At 34.1% G+C, this 22345-nt stretch overlaps 1 protein-coding gene across 1 annotated transcript in view; it reads left to right on the forward strand.

Annotated features, from left to right (window-relative positions):
* Positions 1-22013, forward strand: part of PAWR (pro-apoptotic WT1 regulator) — a 114276-nt gene extending 92263 nt beyond the window's left edge. The window contains exons 4-6 of the mRNA XM_044228882.1: positions 12134-12278; positions 14321-14425; positions 17018-22013. Coding sequence (XP_044084817.1) covers positions 12134-12278; positions 14321-14425; positions 17018-17104 — 337 coding nt within the window. The 3' untranslated portion in view covers positions 17105-22013. The remainder of the gene's footprint in view (positions 1-12133; positions 12279-14320; positions 14426-17017) is intronic.
* The last annotated feature ends 332 nt before the right edge of the window (positions 22014-22345 follow it).

Raw genomic sequence — 22345 nt, forward strand, 5'->3', positions numbered from 1 at the left:
AAGTAGGCAGAGAGACAGGCCTCTGCCTACTTGCCTCAGTGGCTTCCCACTGAGCAGAGAGCCCGACGTGGGGCTCAATCCCAGGACCTTGGGATCATGACCTGAGCTGAAGGCAGAGGCTTTAACCCACTGAGCCACCCAGGTGCCCTGCAAATACGAACTCTTAAGGGATTGCCATATTTCTAGGTTTTTATGTTTGTGATTGCCAGCATTGTAATTTCTACATAAATGGTATTGTGTTTGATACAGATAACTAGATTTTTTTTAAATTTTTTATTTTTTATAAACATATATTTTTATCCCGAGGGGTACAGGTCTGTGAATCGCCAGGTTTACACACTTCACAGTACTCACCATAGCACATACCCTCCCCAGTGTCCATAACCCCACCCCCCTTCTCCCAACCCCCCTCCCCCCAGCAACCCTCACTTTGTTTTGTGAGATTGAGAGTCACTTATGGTTTGTCTCCCTCCCAATCCCATCTTGTTTCATTGATTCTTCTCCTACCCCCTTAACCCCCCATGTTGCATCTCCACTTCCTCATATCAAGGAGATCACATGACAGTTGTCTTTCTCTTATTGACTTATTTCGCTAAGCATGATACCCTCTAGTTCCATCCACGTCGTTGCAAATGGCAAGATTTCATTTCTTTTGATGGCTGCATAGTATTCCTTTGTGTATATATACCACATCTTCTTTATCCACTCATCTGTTGATGGACATCTAGGTTCTTAACATAGTTTGGCTATTGTAGACATTGCTGCTATAAACATTCGGGTGCACGTGCCCCTTCGGATCACTATGTTTGTATCTTTAGGGTAAATACCCAGTAGTGCAATTGCTGGGTCATAGGATAGTTCTATTTTCAACATTTTGAGGAACCTCCATGCTGTTTTCCAGAGTGGTTGCACCAGCTTGCATTCCCACCAACAGTGTAGGAGGGTTCCGCTTTCTCTGCATCCTCGCCAGCATCTGTCATTTCCTGACTTGTTAATTTTAGTCATTCTGACTGGTGCGAGGTAGTAGTATCTCATTGTGGTTTTGATTTGTATTTCCCTGATGCTGAGTGATCTGGAGCACTTTTTCATGTGTCTGTTGGCCATCTGGATGTCTTCTTTGCAGAAATGTCTGTTCATGTGATAACTAGATTTTTTAAGTGAAAAGCTTTTTAAGAGTTATTCCAGTGCCCTTCTATAATATGATATGGCTTCAGTGATACCTTACTCTCCTGATTTCCTCTCCACCATTTTGCTGCTATTTCCCAGTCTTATTTGTAGTTCATCCTTTCCTGTACTTGTTCTTTATGTGTTGGTATTACTCAGCTATCTATCTTCAACTTTATTTTCTTTTTGTTTGGTGTTTTTATGCCAGAAATTTTCTTTACTTCTCAGACTTACAGTACTACCTATACATACACCAGTGGCTTCTAAGTCCTTGACTCTGTATCTGTATTAACCAACAACTTTTAAATATCTACTTACCAGGTATCTCAGAAGTATTTCAAAACTCAGCATGTTCAAGAGTAAACTTGTTAAACCTGCTAAATTTCAGTAGTTGACATCATAATCTACTTTTACTCAAGCTAGAAATCTGGACATTGTTTATGAACTTTTTTATCCCCCCACTACTGCATCTACATTCAGGCATTTATCAAGATTGAGTTTATATCTCCTGCATATCTTCAGTGCAAACACACCCAGTCTAGGACATTATCATCCCTTACATAGATTATTAGGATAGGTTCCAAACTGGCTTCCCGGCTTCCAGTTTTGTTTCTCTTTCATGCTTTTTGTTAAATGAGTTTTTTACTTTCCCAGCTTTAATGGCTTCCTTGACCTTTGAATTAAGTCTAAACTAGTCTCCAAGGTAGGGTGATGCACAAGATAATGCTAGTATGCAAGAAGAAAATCTTTTTTAATTTCAGGTCATGATCTCAGGGTGTGGGATTGAGCCCCGTGTGGGCCTCTGCACTCAGTGGGGAGTCTGCTTCCCCTCTCCCTCTCCACTCATGTGCGCATACACTTTTTCTCTCTCAAGTAAATAAATAAATCTTAAAAAAAAAATAAAGTACAAAGATGATCTCATGGTTGGTCAGCAGGCAAAATATACAAAATCAGATCTGTTCTTATATCCTTATTTCAGAGTTGTAAGTGAAAGGTTTTTAAAAATTTAAGTTCTTATTTTCAGTTACCTCTTTTTGCTATGATGGCCACTTAAGATCAAGTTTGCTAGCTGATCTTAGAACTAGTTCTTTGAATCTCTATGTCACAGAGTGTTAAAGTAAGACCCTAAGAAGTAATGAAACATACTCAACTATATTTTTACTAAAAATACTATAGTCTGTTTTTAAGAAAACAAAAAAATTTTGTGTCATAAATAATTAAAACATAAATTCTTTTCATCCCTTTGTGTTCTATTTTTTGTGATACAGATAACATTTTCATGGTATGATTATATTGTAAATAATATTTTTATATTATGTACATGTATTATATGTTATATATTTCATATATTTGTGTAATAATGTACTATATGTAAATGTATTATTCATATAATATGTTTATAAGTCATTATAAAAATAGTAGACAAAGACACATATCAACATGGTTATGTAGTAAATAAAGTTTGGAGATCATTAGTTCAAATTTTTCTATAAAGTACCTTTCAGGCTCCCTGCTGAGCAAAGAGCCCAATGCGGGACTCGATCCCAGGAACTTTTTGTTGATTCTTTCAGATTTTCTACATAGACAATGATGTCATCAGTAAACAAATACAGTTTTATTTTTGTCTTCCCAATCTGTATACCTTTTATCTCCTTTTCTTGTTTTGTTGCATTAGCTAGGACTTCTCTAAGATGTTGAAAAGGAGGGCTGAGAGGAGACATTTTGGCCTTGTTTCTGATCTTTTAATAGGGTAGCTTCAAGTGTCTCACCATTTAGTATGATGTAGGTTTTTTGTAGGTATTCTTTATCAAGTTGAGGAAGATTCCCTTCTGTGCTTAATTTGTTTCAGATTTTCTTCATGAATAATTGTTGGATTTTGTTATGTGATTTTTTTTTCTACATCTATTGGTATGATCATTTGATTTTCTTCTTTAGCTTGTTGACATGATGGACTATATTGATTTTTTTTTAATTGTTTTATTTTTTTTCATCATGGTAAGTATACTCCAAATCCCATCCTCTTTTTCACCCATCTCTCCACCCACCTTTCTTCTGGTAAACCATCAGTTTGTTCTCCATAATTAAGAGTCTGCTTCTTGCTTTGTTGCTCTCTTTTTTTCCCTTGCTCATTTGTTTTTTTCTTAAATTCCACATGTGAGTGAAATCATATGCTATTTGTCTTTTTCTGACTGACTTAGATTAACATTATACCCTCTAACTCTGTCCATGTTGTTGGAAATGGAAAATTTTTTTATGGCTGAATAATGTATATATTATTCAGCTATAAAATAAATATATACATATATATCACCTCTTGATATATATATATATCTCAAGATGATATATATCTATATATATCATATATATATAGATATATATATGTATCTCTCACCTCCTCTTTATCCATTCATCTATTGATGGACACTTGGGCTGCTTCCATGTCTTGGCTATTGTAAATAATGCTGCAGTAAACATAAGGATACATGTATCCCTTTGAATTAGTTTTCATATTTCTTGGTTACTTAGTAGTGTGACTCCTGGGTCATAAGATAGTTTTGTTTTTAATTCTTTGAGGAACCTCCATGCTGTTTTCCACAGTGGCTGTATCAATTTGCATTTCCATCCATACTGCAAGATGATTCCTTTTTATCCATATCCTTGTCAACACTTGCTGTTTCTTGTGTTTTTTATTTTAGCTAGTCTGCCAGGCACAAGGTATTTCATTGTAGTTTTGATTTGCATTTTCTCGATGATAAGTGATGTTGAGAATTTTTTGTGTGTCTATTGGCCATCTGTATGTCTTCAGTGGAGAAATGTCTGTTCATGTCCTCTGCCCATTTTTAATTGGATTATTTGTTTTGAAGTATTGAATTGTATCAGTACTTTATATGTTTTGGATACTAATCATTGTATCCCATATCAAATATCACTTCCCATTCATTTCTTTTGTTTCCTTTGCTGTGCAGAAACTTTTTGTTTTGATGTAGTCCCAGTAGTTTATTTTTCATTTTATTTCCTTTGCCTTAGAAGACATAGCTAGAAGATGTTATGGCCCTGAGAGATTACCGCCGGTGCTGTCTTCAAGGATTTTTATGGTTTCAGGTCTCACATTTGGATGTTTAATCCATTTGGAGTTTATTTTTGTGTATGGCAAAAGAAAGTAGTCCAGTTTCATTCTTTGCCTGTTGCTGTCCAGTTGTCCCAATACCATTTATTGAAGAGACTTTTTTTCCATTGTATATTCTTTCCTCCTTTGTCAAAGATTAATTCACTATGTAATTGTGAGTTTATTTCCAGGTTTTTTTGTTCTGGTCCATTGATCTGTGCATTTATTTTTATGTCAGTACCATTCTGTTTAATTACCACTGCTTTGTAATATAACTTGAGATTTGGCATTGTGATACTTGCAATTTAGTTTTTCTTTTTCCAGATTGCTTTAGCTGTTCAAGGTCTTTTGTAGTTCCATAAAATTTTAGAATTGTTTGTTCTAGGGGTGCCTGGGTGACTCAGTGGGCTAAAGCCTCTGCCTTCGGCTCATAGTCCTAGGGTCCTGGGATCAAGCCCTGCATCAGGCTCAATCCTGCTTCCCCTCCTTCTCTCTCTGCCTGCTTGTGAGCCTGCAGGCAGACAGGGAGCCTGCTTCCCCTCCTTCTCTCTCTGCCTGCTTGTGATCTCTGTCAAATAAATAAATTTTAAAAATCTTAAAAAAAAGATTTTAGAATTGTTTGTTCTAGATCTGTAAAAGATGCTGTTGGTATTTTTATTGGGATTGCATTAAATGTGTAGATTGCTTTCGGTAGTATAGATATTTTAACAATATTGTTTTTCCAACACATGAGCTTGAAATGTCTTTCCATTTGTTTGTGTCATCTTGAATTTCTTTCATCAGTATTTTATAGTTTTCAGAGTATAGGTCTTTCACCTCTTTGGTTAAATTTGTTCCTTGGTATTTTACTGTTTTTGTTGCAGTTTTTGTAAAGGGGATTATTTTCTTAATTTCACTTTCTGCTGTTTTATTATTAGTGTATAAGAACACAACAGATTTCTGTACATTGATTTAATATTCTGCTACTTCACTGAATTCAGTTATTAGTTCTAGTAGTCTTTTTGTGGATTCTTTAGGGTTTTCTGTATATAGTATCCTATCATCTGCAAATAGTGAGAGTTTTACTTTTTCTCTATCAACTTGGATGACTTTTATTTCTTTATGCTGTCTGATTGCTTTGGCTAAGACCACTGGTACTGTGTTGAATTAAAGTGGTGAGAGTAGACATCCTGTCTTGTTCCTGATCTTAGGGGAAAGCTGTCAGTTACATTAATTGATTTTGAATTGTTGAGCCAACCTTGAATTCCTGGGAAATTCTGCTTAATAAAATTTTTTAAAAAAGATTTTATGTTTGTATTAGAGAGAGAGAACAGTAGAGAGAGCTGCAGGCAAAGGGAGAAGGAGGAGCAGACTCCCCGCTGAGCAGGAAGCCCAACATGGGGCCAGGTCCCAGGACCCTGGAATCATGCCTGAGTCGTAGGCAGACACTTAACCAACTGAGCCACCCAGGTTCCCCTGTAATTTTTTTTATACAGTGTTAAATTTTATTTGCAAATATTTTATTGAGGATTTTTGCATCTATATGTTCATGAGCGACAACAGTCTGTAGTGTTCTTATGATATCTTCAGCTGATTATGGTGTTAGAGTAATGCTGGCCTTACAGAATAAGTTAGGAAGTATTCCTTCTGCTTCTGTCTTTCTGAAAGATATTGTAGAGAATTGGTATAATTCTTCCTTAAATGTTTGACAGGATTCACCAGTGAACCTGTCTGGGCCTGGTGGTTTCTCTTTTGGAAGGTTATCAATTATCGATTCAATTTCTTTAACAGATATAGGCCTATTCAAATTTTCTATTTCTTCTTGTGTGAGTTTTGGCAGACTGTATCTTTTAAGGAATTGGTCCATTTCACCTAGGTTATTAAATTTTTGAGAAGAGTTCACAGTATTCCTTTTAATGGCCATGCACTCTCTAGTGCTGTCCCTTTTTTCATTTCTGATACTAATAATCTGTGTCCTCTCATTTGCTTAGTTAGCCTAGCCTATTGAATTTATTGATCTTTTCAAAGAGATAGTTTTTGGTTTCATTGATTTTCTTTATTGATTTCCTGTTTCCAATATAATTGATTTCTGGTCTGATTGTTATTTCTTCTGCTTGTTTTGGATTAATTTGCCTTTTCCAGTTTCCTATGGCAGAAACCTAAAGTATTGATTGTAGATTTTCTTTCTTTTCTAACATAGGCATTCAGTGCTATAAAGTTCCCTGCAAATACTGCTTTCATTGCACAAATTTTAAGTTGTGGGTTCATTTTTGTTTAGTTCAAACATTTTATTTTATTTTTATTTATTTATTTTTTTAAAATAGTATCTTTTTTTCCCCCTTATTTATTTATTTATTTGACAGAGAGAGAGAGAGAGATCACAAGTAGGCAGAGAGGCAGGCAGAGAGAGGGGGAAGCAGGCTCACTGCTGAGCAGAGAGCCGATGTGGGGCTCGATCCCAGGACCCTGAGATCATGACCTGAGCCGAAGGCAGAGGCTTAACCCTCTGAGCCACCCAGGCGCCCCTAGTTCAAACATTTTAAAAATTCTTCGAGATTTCTTCTTTGACTCGTGTATTATTTAGAACTCCAATAACTAATTTCTACACATTTTACAAGTTTCCAGTTATCTTTCTGTTATTAATTTCCAGTTTAATTCTGTTTTGGTCTAAAAGTATTTTGTATGATTTCTGTTCTTCTAAATTTGTGAAGGTGTGTTTTATGGTCTAGAATATTTTTATGTTAGTCAGTTGTAATCCAAAATGTGTAAGAGCTGAAGGAAACAACAAGGATTTATTTACTTTAAAAATCTGGCATTATTTATTCTTATTTCATAAGGAAGATAATTAAAAAGTGAGTATATAATAATTAAAAATAAACAAATAGAAAATCTTTCATTCTTTTCCATTTCTGCTTTTGTTAGTGTTATCTAAATCTAGGAAGTAAAATTTTAATCCGTATTTTTAATCCTATTTATCTATAATAAAACAAGCTTTACTAGACTTCTTTTGATAGGAAAAGAGAATACCTTTTCTGAATGCGACAGTAGCATTCAGAATGATGATGATGATGATGATGATGGAAGTAATTTCAAAGAGTTACAGACCAAAAGAGTTTGTGCTAGTTTTGTTGGGAAGCATTGGTTTTCCTATATAGGCATACTGTCTTTTATTGCACTCTGCTTTTTTGTTTTGTAGTTACTGTCTTTTTTACAGTTTGAAGTTCAAGACCAGTAGAGGAAGTAACTCCACATGGGGTAGAAAAAAGCAAGAGAAGTAGAATTAAAAGTGAAGCCTGAAGATGTGACTGAGTTGTTGAAGTCTTGTGATAGAACCTTACTGGATGAGGAGTTGTCTCTTATGAATGGGCAGAAAAAGTGGTTTGTTGAGATGGGTGTTTTCATCTTTACTCCTGGTGAAGATGCTGTGAAGATTGTTGAAAGGACAACAGAGGATTTAGATAATACATAAATGTAGTTGATGAAGCATTGGCAGGGTTTGAGAGAATGACTCCCGGTTTTGAAAGAAACTCTGCTGTGAGTAAAATGCTATGTTACAGCATTGCATGCTACAGAGAAATTGTTTGTGAAAGAAAGATTCAGTCAATCTATTAGACTTCATTGTTGTCTTATTTTGAGAAATTGCCACAACCACCCCAGCCTTGAGCAACCATCACCCTGATCAGTCAGCAGCCATTAACACAGAAGTAGATGTAGATTGCTCTGGGGTAGTATAGACATTACTTTGGGTAGTATGGACCCCTGCCCCCCAATACCAGCAAAAAGCTTAAGACTCATTGAAAGTTCAGATAATGGTTAACATTTTAAAAAATATTTGTAAATTTAAGCATGTACATTTTTTAAAACATAATGTTATTGCACACTTAATAGGCTATAGTACAGGTGTTGGCAAAGATGGGGAGGAAGGGAAACCCCTTTTGCACTATTGGTGGGAATGCAAACTGGTACAGCCACTCTGGAAAACAGTATGGAGGCCCTCAAAAAGTTAAAAATAGAACTACCATATCAGCTGGCAATTTCACTACTAGGTAATTTCCCAAAGAATACAAAAGTACTGATTCAAAGGGGTACATTTACCCTGATGTTTATACGCAGCATTATCAACAGTAGCCAAACTATGAAAAGAGTTCAAATGTCCATCAACTGATGAATGGATAAAGAAGATGTAGTAGTATATACAATGGACTATTACTTAGCCATCAAAAAGAATAAAGTCTTGCCTTTTGCAATGATGTGGATGGAGCTGGAGAGTATTATGCTAAGCAAAATAAGTCAGAGAAAGACTTACCATATGATTTCATTCATATGTGGAATTTAAGAAAAAAGAAACAGATGAACATATGGGAGGGGAGTAAAGAAAAAAGGAGAAGGAGCCAAGCCATAAGGGACTCAATGGTAGAGGACAAACTGAAGGTTGAGAGAGGGAGAAATGGGCTAGGTGGGTGATGGGGATAAAGGAGGGCACTTGTTATGATTAGGACTGGATGTTGTATGTAAGTGATGAATCACTGAATTCTCCTGAAACCAATATTGTACTGTATTTTAACTAACTAGAATTTAAATAATAAACAAACAAAAAAAAACTTACACAGGTGCCTGGGTGGCTCAGCGGGTTAAGCCTCCGCCTTCGGCTCAGGTCATGATCTCAGGGTCTTGGGATCGAGCCCCCACATCAGGCTCTTTGCTCAGCAGGGAGCCTGCTTCCCCCTGCCTCTGTGCCTACTTGTGATCTATCTCTTTCTCTGTCAAATAAATAAATGAAGTCTTAAAAAAAAAAAAACTTTGTAGTCATATAAATTTTTAAAAAATAGTCAACTGTATGGTGTAAACATAACTTTTATATGCACTGGGAAGTCAAAAAATTCATTTGACTCTATTGCGATACGTGCTTCATTGTGGTGGTTTGGAACCAAACCCAAAGTATCGCCAAGGGATGCCTGTGTTGAGTTCAGTTTTTACCCGTAATTGATGGGGAAGTGCTAAAACCACAATGGTTTATTTGCAGTGATGTGCTGACTGCTACAACAATAATAACATCAAAATTTAAGTGGCATTTATATGTATTACATAAGTACATTCACAACCACAAATGAATTATTTGAAAGAAGGAATATTACAGTTAAGCTGACAGAAGCAGATCTGCAGGATTTCTTATGTAATCATTAGAGCTTTTTTAGTTTCTTTCTAAGTCTCATTTTCATGTTGCTAACATTAAAAACAACTACACAAAAATGAAAAGACAAAGGTGTTTCTTTGGAAATGTTGGATGAATCCATAGCAGAGAAGGTAGTTTATATAATATTTTCTGACAACACCATAGCTTGATATATTTAGGAATAGAGATGGTGACAAGAAAAACCCTCTGGAACCCGTGCCATAATGTAAATCAATGTTCAGCTTCTTTCATTGAGAAAGCCTTGCTATTGTCAGCTGAACTAAACAGTATACTTCCTTTATCAGCTAAATTAACAGTAGTTCACTAAAAGTGTGAATTGCTCAAACACTAATGCATTAAATTTGAGTTAAAAAAAAAAATAAACTAGGGGCGCCTGGGCGACTCAGTGGATTAAAGCCTCTGCCTTCAGCTCAGGTCATGATCCCAGGGTCCTGGGATCGAGCCCCTCATCGGGCTCTCTGCTCAGTGAGGAGCCTGCTTTCTCCTTTCTCCTCTCTCTCCGCCTGCCTCTCTGCCTACTTGTGATCTCTATCTGTCAAATAAATAAATAAAATCTTCTAAAAAAATAAATAAATAAACTATAGTTTGGAAGCTGAGCCAGTCAGCTGTTACCATATGCTAAGGAATACAATAATTTTCAAAGGGAAATATTCAGACAAAAGTGTTTGAACTTTGGGATGAACGCTTAATGTTTTTGCAGGGAGCCAGTTTGGTCTCCAAACTTTTTAAATATGTGAATTAGTTTTATTTGTCTGACAGCCTTATTATTTTTAAAAATGATTTTACCTTTCCATGCAAGGAAAGAAAGTCAGATGTTTTTAATGTTATATAATATCAAAGGACAAAAATGAAACTTAGAAATTTGGGGAAAAAATTTCCACAGATTGTTATGATGGGTTTCACAGTAACAATTGTCAGTAAAATGGTTGGTAATTTTTGTAGTGCACATTTATAAAATGTTAATATCAAATTGGTAAGGCAAACTTGGTAAGAAGTTTGACAGATTTATAAATTTGGTGAGACACACTTTGAATTTTATTTTTTATTAAAATATAAAATCATAAAATCAATAGCTCAAGAATCCAGTTTTTTCATCAAAAACTATTACGGATTGAACTATAATTTTGATGGATAAATTATTGATATTGGCTACTAATAAAGGATTGAAGACAAATTTTAAAAAGCATCATTTTCTGGATTTTGGGTAAAAGTTAAAAATTAGTATCCTGAGCTGAAATTGCTTTAAAATACTTTCTGTTCCTGTTAACATACAGCTATGAAGCTAGGTTTTCTGTTATGAGTGCTATTGAAGGAAAACCTAGAAGTAGTTTAGATATACCTTATCCCTCATGGCTGGCAATGTCATCAGTCTAACCTAGTATAGGTCAATTTACAAACATGGTAGCCAGCCTCTGACAGAGCTCCCAGGATGCCCTACCTCCTGGTATTTACATCTTCGTAATCTCCTTCCATATGGCAGTATATATAGGGTTGATGTGATAGTATATCACTTACGAGATTAGGTCATAGATACTGCAGTGTCTGTCTTGTCTGTCTCCGGAAACCAGCTGTCACGTGGTGAACAACCCTACATGAGGCCTACATACTGAGGAACTAATGCTTTTGGTCAACAGCCAGTTAGAAACTGAAGCCTTTTGCCATCAGCCATATGAGTGAACTCAAAGGCAAATTTTTCTAGACCAGTCAGGCCTTCAGATGACTGTAGTCCTGACCAAAATCTCATAAAAGACCTTGAAACATAACCACCCAGCTAAACTGCTTCCAGATTCCTAACCAACAGATATTGTGAGATAAGTGTGTGGTGTTTTAAGCCACTAAGTTTTGGTGTAACTTTTAATGTAGTAATAAATAATATGAAAAACAAGAAGAAAATTCACTTATTATGTTAAAAACTTTAAATATGAGCATATATGCTATTAGTTCAGGGAATGTGAATTGGTATTTAATATGAAGAATTGCCATTTCAGTCATCACTTTCACTTATAATTATGAAATGGCAAAAGTTATTAGTGTGATGGCTGTTTTCTGTGATTGCCTATATGCACAGTTCAATGAAAGTACACAATTTATGTAGTTCTTTTTTCTGTTCATTCTAATTATTGAAATACAATTTTATGGGCATAGCTAATAAAACAGTGAACTTGTATTTAATATGGCCTATTTTTCCACCAGTTTGTTTTCATTTGATCTATTGGTCCATGATGGATTAGAATTTTTTTTAAAAAAATGGAAAAAGAAAACAAAATGGTTTTCCACCACAGGTAATCTACATTAAGTTCCCTGTCAGTTGTCATAGTACCCTACATTTAACCTTATTGTGGTGGTCATCTTGCTTTATTATGATCGGTTATATTCCCTGTTAGACTGAAAGCTCTTTGAAAGGTAGAGTCTGTGTCTTTCTTTGCTGCTATATCTTCATGCACAGAACAGTGTCTGGTACTTAGTGGCTACTCAGTAGTTATTGGTCAGAAGAATTAACTTTTTGTTTTTTAATTTTTTTTTCGTTGTGTTGGAATAATGGTTAACTTTTTTAGTTATAAATGAGTTGGCCACTATAACCATGTGTCCTCAGGGAATGGTAATTATTTATGGTGAATAGAAAATATTCTTGGCATTCTTCTTGCTGAGTATTAGATACTTTTATAAAATACATCTTTTTATTTCCATAGCACAACTGCCTCAGAAGAAGATGTTTCAAGTAGATATCCCCGAACAGATAGAAGTGGGTTCAGCAGATATAACAGGGATGCAAATGCTTCAGGTAATTTGGTCTCAAGTAGCATGTTGGAAAAGAAAATTGAAGATCTTGAAAAGGTATGAATTACAAACTATTTTAAGATTGATAAATTTCATATACTGTAGGGATTCCTTTTTTTTTTACCTTTAGAGCCCCTGAGAAAATAAATTGAAATTTGTATGGGAGAGATAGTGCCAACAAAAGGAAAAGAATGAGAGGTGCTAGTGGAAGATACTATTACGGTTAATTGGTATTTCCATATATAGTCAAGTTGCATCTTTAAATCACTGTCTTAAGTATATATTTTCCAGATGCATTGTGGCTAGACATTTTCTGACTCCATTAACACTTTTCTATCCAGTTCTGTTGTTTAAACTTTCAGGAATGAAGCCAGTTCTTGCATTCCTTAATATTTAATGTATACTCCCATTCTGCTACATGTTACCCCTAACATTTTAAAAGACAGTCTTTTTAAATGATTCTAAATCTATGCTGGCTGTGTGCCCTGCTGTGTGTTTATTATATAATCTGTATAGTGTATCATTTGTAGACTTTCTTCTGGGTTTTGTTTAGAGCTTAGAGTCATCTTTGGTGTTTGAAACAATTGTCAGAATAGACCTATTCAGGAGTGTAGTTGAGAACAAGTCAAATGAATATTGTCATAAATATATTAACCATACAGTCTCTGGGGTTTTTTTCTGTTGACATTTAATATGTAAAGTTGGTAATGGTGCTGATTACTTTCTGATTGTTGAAAATGTTTTGTATTGCTGACTTGAAATTATTCCCTGTGATACAAAGATTGCTTTAAGTAGAAATTTAATTTTAAAAAATTTGTATGCATTATGATTGTTGTTTAGTTCATATTTCAGCTTTGATACCAGTTTCTGTGAGTTTAAATTAAAAACTTCAAGGAATACATAGTCTAACCAGTTTAAAAGCTTTCTTTAGAAAGGCTTTTACAGTTCCTCATGAGTTTGGATCCAGTCCTGAGTAGTTTGGCAGCAGCTGTTTAATGAGACCCGCTGGCTGCTTTTTCTGAGGGCTAGCAGAAAAGAGGTTAAATTCTGAGCAAAATTTTTCTTTGCCCCCATGGTAGTCAGCCCAGCCCAAGGCCCTGGATTCTAAGTCAGATTTCTTTGAAAAAGGTGTTGCATTGTTTAAAAAAAAAAAAAAAATTTAAAAACCAGTAATCTATTTCAGTTCCTTTATTTTATCCATTAACTGGTAGAGCCACAGGTAACATTGAGAACCATTGTTTTTCTGTTTAGTTTTCCAGAGCCATCTCCTTTTCTTAAACTTTGTGGGTTTGTTTTGTTTTGTTTTTAAGATATATTTATTTACTTACTTGGTTGGGGAGGGACAGGTGGTGAGGGAGAAAGAATCCCAAGCACCCTCCGCTGAGCTTGGAGCTGACAAGGGGCTCAGAGATCACTACCTGAGTAGGAGGCTTAACCAACTGCACCATCTCGGTGCACCTTAAACTTTGTATTTTAAATAACAAATTTGAATTTCTTCAAACAGGATATTATTCATTTAAAAAATAAGATATATCATTATTAATGGTAGTAATGAACTAAAGAGGGTAAGTCATTGGGTATTACTCTTTGTTAAAGAATTGTGTAAACATCAGTTTAATCAAAATATGGGGCACCTCGATGGCTCATTTGGTTAAGCATCTGACTCTTGGGTCCTTCTCGTATCATGATCTAATAGATTGTGAGATCAATCCCCGCCTTGGGATTTTGCTTGGATTCTTTCCCTCTCCCCTTTTGCCCATGCTCACCTTTACTGGGGCATACTCTCTTTCTCTCTCTCTCTCTCAAATAAAATATATAAATCCTTTAAAAAAAAAAAAAAAGAAGAAGAAGGAATATATCTTACATCTCCTGTATTACTCTCATTCTTTGGGTCTTTCCTAGGCTGGGTTTTTCCTTCCCTCACCAGGTGACTTAAGAAATCCATTGAAATCTTTATATAAAATCTTTATATAAATCTTTATATATCATTGAAATCTTTATATATCTAAGGTCACCAAACTTGGCAGATACATGTCACTTAAGGTTAAAAACAACCAGTTACTTCACAATTAATACTTCATATTAATTATATCTACCAGGAAGTAGTAAGAGAAAGGCAAGAAAACTTAAGACTTGTGAGACTAATGCAAGATAAAGAGGAAATGATCGGAAAACTCAAAGAAGAAATTGATTTATTAAATCGAGTAAGTATTCACACATTTCAGTTTCACAGTTTTTTTTCCTGGCAGTTGGATGAAAATACATATATATGAAGAGATTATGTAATTTCATTATTTTGTTAAAGAGATGGTAATTTGTGGTAATAAGAATCATCATTTCTTTCTATAAACTGAATTCCTCTGGCCAGTTATCAGTTGTATTCAGTTAATATTGTTCTTTTGGGGATGGACTGATGAATGGATTTGTTTGGTGTTTTGTTAGAGTCAAGGTGAGAGGCAGCTTGGTCACCACCACACATAAAAGGACATTGGTACAGAGTTGCCTCAGTGAAGAGCAAAACTTGCTGCTTTCTTGCCATAAGAAACTTGAGATGTCTTTGTGTTTCACCATCTTTTTCTCCCCAGTTGTACTTAACGCATGTCTCCCTTAAGTTTAGCATTATACTAGGTCTCTATTATACTATTTTGTAATTCTTTTTCTTGCTTTCAGCCTAGAATTTACTTTTTGCTTAAGAAGCAAGTGTTAGTGCTGGGCCATACTTAAGCAATGCTGATGAGAAGAGATTCCATAGTTTTGCATACTGGAATGCTTTGGATAAAAGAAAAAAGTTTGGGGCGCCAGGGTGGCTCAGTGGGTTAAAGCCTCTGCCTTTGGCTCAGGTCATGATCCCAGGGTCCTGTGATTGAGCCCCGCCTGGCCTGGGATTGAGCCCCGTGGTGGGCTGTCTGTTCGGCAGGGAGCCTACTGCCTTTCCTTTCTTTCTGCCTGCCTCTCTGCCTACTTGTGATCTCTGTCTGTCAAATAAATAAATAAAATCTTTTTAAAAAAAGTTTGCTTGGGGGTGAGGGGAGGGAAACAGATTCCCCCCCTTTTTTTTTTTTTTTTTTTAAGATTTTATTTATTTATTTGACAGAGAGAGAGATCACAAGTAGGCAGAGAGGCAGGCAGAGAAAGAGGGTTCGGAAAGCAGGCTCCCTGCTGAGCAGAGAGCCTGATGCGGGACTTGATCCCCGGACCCCAAGATCATGACCTGAGCCGAAGGCAGAGGCTTAACCCACTGAGCCACCCAGGTGCTAGGAAGCAGATTCCTAATCGATTCTTAACCCTAACAATGAAAGAAGAGGCAATAAAGAGGCTTCATTATATAGACCCATTCTAAATAAAGCTCTGAGGCATTAACTATAGGTAATAGATGAGGAGAGCAAAACTTAGTTTAACTTGCTCAAGGTCATAGATGGAATCACAGAGTAACTATCTGAGCCAGTATTTGACAGCAGGTATTCCAAAATCCTAATTCTGAGCTCTTCCGTTTTTGTAGACAGTCTTCCATCTTGGTTTAGAACACAGGTGTTCCTCTACTGGTTTTGGAATATGATTTAATAAAATCTGAAAATAGTTTTGAAGTAGTATTAGTACTGTCTTAGGCACTGTGCCTTAAAAAGAATAATAAAACATCTGCTCTTACAGAGTTTCTAATCTAGTAATGATACAGAAATATATCTTACTTAATTCTACATCTTGGAAAGGTCTCAGTTGTAGTAATTTTCAGAATCTTGTATATTATTGTTGTTTTCAACAGGTAAGTTACCCAGCATCATTCATTTAGTTTGTGAGTAAATGCAGATTCTACTTTTGCACATTTTAAAAACACTTACATAATTGTCCAAAGGCAGTATGCTGAATTTATCAGAATGCTGCTATCTGGTAGCATGCTTATAATTTAAATTGATTACTCCAACTTTTAGTATTTTGAATTACAAGGATAATTCTAAAACATGTGCTTTTAGAACTATCAGTAAGCATTCTGCCTTGAAATAGTTTCTTCTAACTAAAACTTAGAGTGGATTATCTTCATATTTACCAAATTGTTGTATATATGGTGCTAGGATTAACATAGGGAACATAGACCTGGAATCATATAACTTTAAAGCTGGAGGATGATTACTTAGTTTAGTGGCTTTCTCTTTTTTTTGAGCTTTAAAAACCTTTTCCTCAAACAAAATGTTATAGAGGAACCTAACATGAATTGAACCAGATCAACTCTCTGTGCTCCAGATCTCCTTTACTGTATGCCTCCATTTTATCACTTCCTCAGATTTTCACCTCACAACATACACTCTTGTTAAAGATACACAAGGTGGTAGGAGTACATCCAGAACTTGTACCTCGATCTTTCTGATGTCTCATTTGACACAGGCTGTTATCCGAGACCCTGAACCTCATACTGTCCACATATTTATTTTGTTTAGCCCTCAATTTGGGGGGGGGGGTGTTCTTAACTAAAAAATTAAGCTGTTTATAATGATTAAAAATTAGAAGATTCACAGTTAAAGAATTCTGATTTTTTATTTCTCTTAAAAATGAAAAATCTGGCAAGACGTGATCTGTCTTAACCATGATAATAATGAGAAGGAGTTGAGTAGTGGGTGCTCCCTTCAGGTGTGGGGCATACTCTACCTAAAGTTGTTTTTGGAACTTGGCCTTTTTTCCAAATTAAGTGCATGTATGAATTATCTTTGAATGTATTTATTTTGAAGTGTTTTTTAAAATCAACTTTAGAATATTTTTAAGTACTTAAAAAACTCCTATGTTATTTTCTTTTTTGTTTGCTTAAGGACCTAGATGACATAGAAGATGAAAATGAACAACTAAAGCAGGAAAATAAAACTCTTTTGAAAGTTGTTGGTCAGCTAACAAGGTAGAAGATTCAAGACCCAGTGTGGAAAAAATATTTTAAAACTACTGATTGAATGTTATGGTTAATGCTAGGATAATATTCCTATGCTGCAATACATTAAGTATGTATATTTATTTCGAGAAAACAGTGGGTGTTTATTTTCAAAATACTTCTTTTTCATTATTTCAAAACAGTATCAACCTTCTGTTTCACCAATAAGTAACATCTTTCAGTTATTAAAATGATCAGTTATGCCTCTTTTGGTTTTGTGTGGTATTCAAATAATATATGGTTTAAAGTCACAACCATTTGAATATATTTTATCTATGGTAGTGTGTTTTCTCCCTAAAGGAATATACATAGTCTTTGTTTACATGGATTCAAATATTTTGGGGAATTACCTGCAATTGCCTTATTACTGATGTGTGCAAACTTATGTGTTGTTGATTTACTCATATAGGCTTTGTCTATTGTCATTTGTTCTTTCAACTTATTCTAAGCAGCTTAGAGTAATAGAGTGTCATACCATTTTGTACTAACAGTCATCTTTAAAAAGGAAAGCTATTATGAAAAGTCATTTAATATCATGTACTAGTTGGCTAAATATAAAAAATTTTAGAGAATACTTGAATTGTGCTACAGTAAATTAAAATATACAATTTTTGTATTTGAATATTGAAAAAAATTTAAAATCACTATAACGTCTAAAAAACATAAACTTGTAATTTCATTGTAAAATTTCTTATGTAGGTACTATGTTTTTATTATTCCAAGGTTTATAAATGAACATAGAATATTTAAAAAGTTGTTAACTCATCATTCCAGTAGAGTGTGTACAATTTCAATGTAAAAGAAAAAGATTTATATTTTTAATTATCATTTGCATTAAAAACAAAACCAAAATATTTATCCACACTTTAAACATTTATACTTACATTTACAAAACAACACATAAACAGAAATAATATCAAAATACTTTGCTTATTTCTAACTTGGAGAATAACGCTATGATACAGTTATTCTCATTTGAGAGAATTATTTCCCTACCTCAAATTTAAGGGATTTTCTTCCTAACATTGGATTTTTAAAAACAATTTAAAAAATTTTTGAAGTATATAAATTTTCTATTAAATATCATTTAGTGTTTAGAGTTGTATATTAAATTTTCATGTTGAGTAAGGAAAACCCCCTCTTTTAAAATATATAAACATTAAGGAATGTCTGTCTGATAATTGAATCCCAAACAGTATACTAATGCTGTTTTGTCCAATTAAACATAGTAAAATCCATTTTGGGTAACCTACTAACTTTTTCTTTACTTGCCAAGTCCTTTCATTATTTACTACTGGAAAAATAGGGAAATGAGACGGTTGGACAAAATGTAGAGTAAATGATAAATATCATCCATGTTGAATTCTATAATTCTAGGTTGGCTTCTCATTCAGAAGTTTCAGCCTTGGTTGATCATCAGAATCACTTTTGCCTACAAAGAATTCCCAGGCTGTAATTTCTAGATAGATTTAGGTTGAGACCCTGGACAGAATTTTTAAATCTCACTGTCTGATGATTCTGATCATAACCTAGGTTTGGAAATAGCTCCTGTTGCCTCTTTCCTTTCTCTATCTTCCACTGCAGACCCTATAATTAACATATGTTAGCTATGAGCATTTTGTCCCCCTTTTAGTTTATTTAATAATTTATCTGGTCTCTGGGGAAGTTTTCATATGTTTAAGTATATTTACCCAAAAGTTTAATGTTAGATTACCAAACTTGATATAGTTACAGAATTATTGCATAAGGGCATCCTTTTTGAAGAATGTTAGCAAACATGGGAACAGTGACCTGCTCTCCACATATCAGAGTGGTATGCCAGGTTCAGTTACTGCCTTGGTTCTGAGGCACTCATCTCCCTTCAATTACCCTTAAGTATGTGGTAGAAATAGCAGTATTTCCTAGTTTGCATCCAAGCTTTGGATGTTGTGAAAATGCTGTCAGTATCCAGCCTTAAAATATATTAGTGTGCTGGTTTTTCAGTAAAGTTTTTGAAACTTCTATTTAATCCATATGTAAATAAAGGAATATTTCATTTCCCTTTTTAAAATTATGCCAGTTATTAGTGCTTTTAAAGACGGGACTGTTTTTAAATTTTCCTTATCTTCAGTTTGTTAGAAAAGTTTCCAGCAATGATTTTTTACATAATACCTAGTGCAAATACAGGAGCTTGACAACTTAAGCAAAGCAGTTCACAAGCAGTCCTTCCTCTTGGCCTTAAAATGTATATTTATATCACTTATAGATTTTGACACTGAATATTGAAAAATTAAGTAGGATCTTTTACAATTTCCCTTTAAAATGTATAAAAAGCCTTGAGGTTGAAAAAAAACATTGAGATTTTAAAAAGGTAAAGACATGTGCATTACCTTAGAAAACTTGGCTGTTGTCAATAGAATGCTAGTATTTGTGAAATTTTTAGTACCACTCAGAAATGATATTTCTTATATTTCCTGGGAATTTATGGCATAATAAAGCATACTCAAAGTTTTAATGTGTTTATGATATTATTTTCAAAACAAGAAATTTATTAATTTTGAAGCATGAACATGACTTGTCTTTCCTGATTTCTGACATGCATTAACTTGGAATTACAAAGTAACCTCCATTTTTCATTTTTCTAGAATTATTATTTTATTGTACTACAATCACCTTTAGAAAGGAAGAGATTGGTGGTTATGTATTTCTGAGGGAATTTACTAAATACAGAGATTAAGATTAGCACAGTCACACTGGCTCAAGTAGTTTAAAACATAAAAAATTAGTATCAGGGCAGACACATGTAGCAATGATTTTTTTTTAATTAACTTTTTAATTGTGGTTTAAAACAATGTATTCTTAAGGTGAAAACCCTACCTCAATTATATGTGGGTTTATGTTTTCTGGATTAATCTGGATTTTTATAATTGCAAATTAAAATGTAACATTTTGAGTCCACTAACACTTTGTTGAAAATACAAGTCAGTATAATGACTTTGTAAGTTCAACACTGTAATATAAAACAGGAAAGACCTTTGGTTTGATCATTGATCTGATGTCCTAGACAATATTCATATGTATAGTGATAGTCATCTTTTGTCTTTTTTGTAGTTTTATAATCTTGAGTCCGTGCCTAGTAATTGGCACTTATTTAGTAACTGTTCATGGTTTAGTTAATAGCCTGTTACAAGATTCCAGCATAGATTTTCATCTTGTAATGTAAGAAACCAAACACACCAGTTTTTCATTGGTAGAAATAGTATTGAGAAAGATCTAGCATTCAAGGAGTTAGTGAGTGCTGAACATTCTCTTACTGTATCTGAACCATTCCTAATATGTAATGGTAAGCTTTACTTCCTTTGCTTTGGAACTGTGTGAACTGTGTTCACTCTCATAAGTAAAGGACATCCCATCAACTAGGATTATAATTTATATGTTACTTATCTGAGAACTAGTGCCACTTTTGTTGTTCCATTAAGCTGAAAGCATAATACTAATAGACAACAAATGTTTTGCTCTTTAGGTGCTTCCCCCATGTTGTTAAGTTTCTCATTAAAGTATAGAAGTTGGTTGTTTCATTCTCAGTATTGACTTAAAAAGTTATCCTAGAAAACCTAAACCCATGCTGTTTTTTTAATTTTACTTAGCTAGACTCTCACAGCATGTTAAAATGTTCTCCCCATTCTAAAAGTAATTACGTGTCAGTATATGAGAGGAATATGGATGAGGACTATAAATATATTAAATTTTCATATCTTTTCGCAAGTATTTACTATTCTGATAGGTATCTAGTTAAATTTTTATAGACATTTTTAAAAAATGGACATGGATCAGCCCTTTCATTCAGCAGTGTACAGTCTATGTAGTGTGTGTCAGTAGCACAAAGTATAACCTTAATTAGCATTAGCTGGTCTAATCTGAATGGTTCATTCAAAAATTTGTTTTTTGGTTTTTGGTTTTTGTTTTTGGTGTTACCTAGCCATTGTCTTTCAGGTCTAGTTAATAGGTACCATTTAATTTGCTGCAGCATTTACTGAATGGTGGAGTGGAAGACCTGATGCATGTTGGGAAATATCTTACTATATTTCATTTAGGTAATTATTCTTTATGAAGAGAATATTGTTAAGGAATATAGCAGTAATGAAGTAAAAAGAACTCAATAATATTTCAGATACAACAAACTATTAAAGGTATTCTCTGTACATTACTGATTACTAGTTTGTTTTTAAGTATTTACATTTAATAAGCAGTTCACATCCTGACACATATTTCTTTGGTAATAATAGAGTGTTAGTGATGATCACTTGATGGACACTAATTATGTTCCTATTTTGTTTTGACTCCTCTGGATACCTAACAGATATACATTACTTTTTTTGATGAACTTTTTTGGGGGAAGATTTGGCTATTTTAATCAGGGTTTTTCTTCTGAGTTTAAGTATCAGATGGCTCCTGCTACCAGCAAAAACCATATGAAAACTAAAATTTACTGTTTTGTTGAAAAATCAGTTAATTCAGGTAATTAAATATTTATAGAAAAACACCTGGATAATTTATTGACGACATTAGTATTGTGTAGAGAGCTTTTATAATTACCATGGCATAGGTTTTCATGTTGGAATAGTCAACTTGATATAGATTGACTTCTAATATGTTTTGCATGTAAAATAATACTCAATAAAAATAAATTTTCATTTATTTTTCAACAATGGTTAATTATCTTTTTTCCTCCCTGAACTGTCAGTAAAACGCTGACCATGAGTTTTACTTCTGGAGTTAAGGGATGACGTTAATATTCTAATTAATTTGTGTGCCTCTTACTAAAACAGTACATTTGAATCTTTAGTATACATTATTGTAGAAGGAAAAATGTTGTAAAAAATAAAAATGCCATATTGCTAAGATCTGTGTACTTCAGTGGTGGGATTTCTTGAAGAAGTGAGGAAGTGTACATTTTCAATCTGACTGAAAATTTTAATGGTCTTTGTTTTAAAACTCCATGAATAATTTCCTAATTCAAATTTGGATCTCTTATCAACTAAATCTGATGGTGTTCAAAGAATTTCAGGTCCTTGATAGTTTGAAAAAGATAAGTAGGAGTCTGGGAATGTAAAAATCTGGTCTTTGTTTTTTGAGTAAATGGTTTACATAACCTTTTGCTAATGTGTCGTTTTTCATACACCTGCACAAGCTAATCAGTCTTCTTTACTTCTAGAACTGTAAATTAATCTTCTCA

This window comes from Neovison vison, chromosome 12 (assembly GCF_020171115.1).
Source record: "Neovison vison isolate M4711 chromosome 12, ASM_NN_V1, whole genome shotgun sequence".
Taxonomy (NCBI): domain Eukaryota; kingdom Metazoa; phylum Chordata; class Mammalia; order Carnivora; family Mustelidae; genus Neogale; species Neogale vison.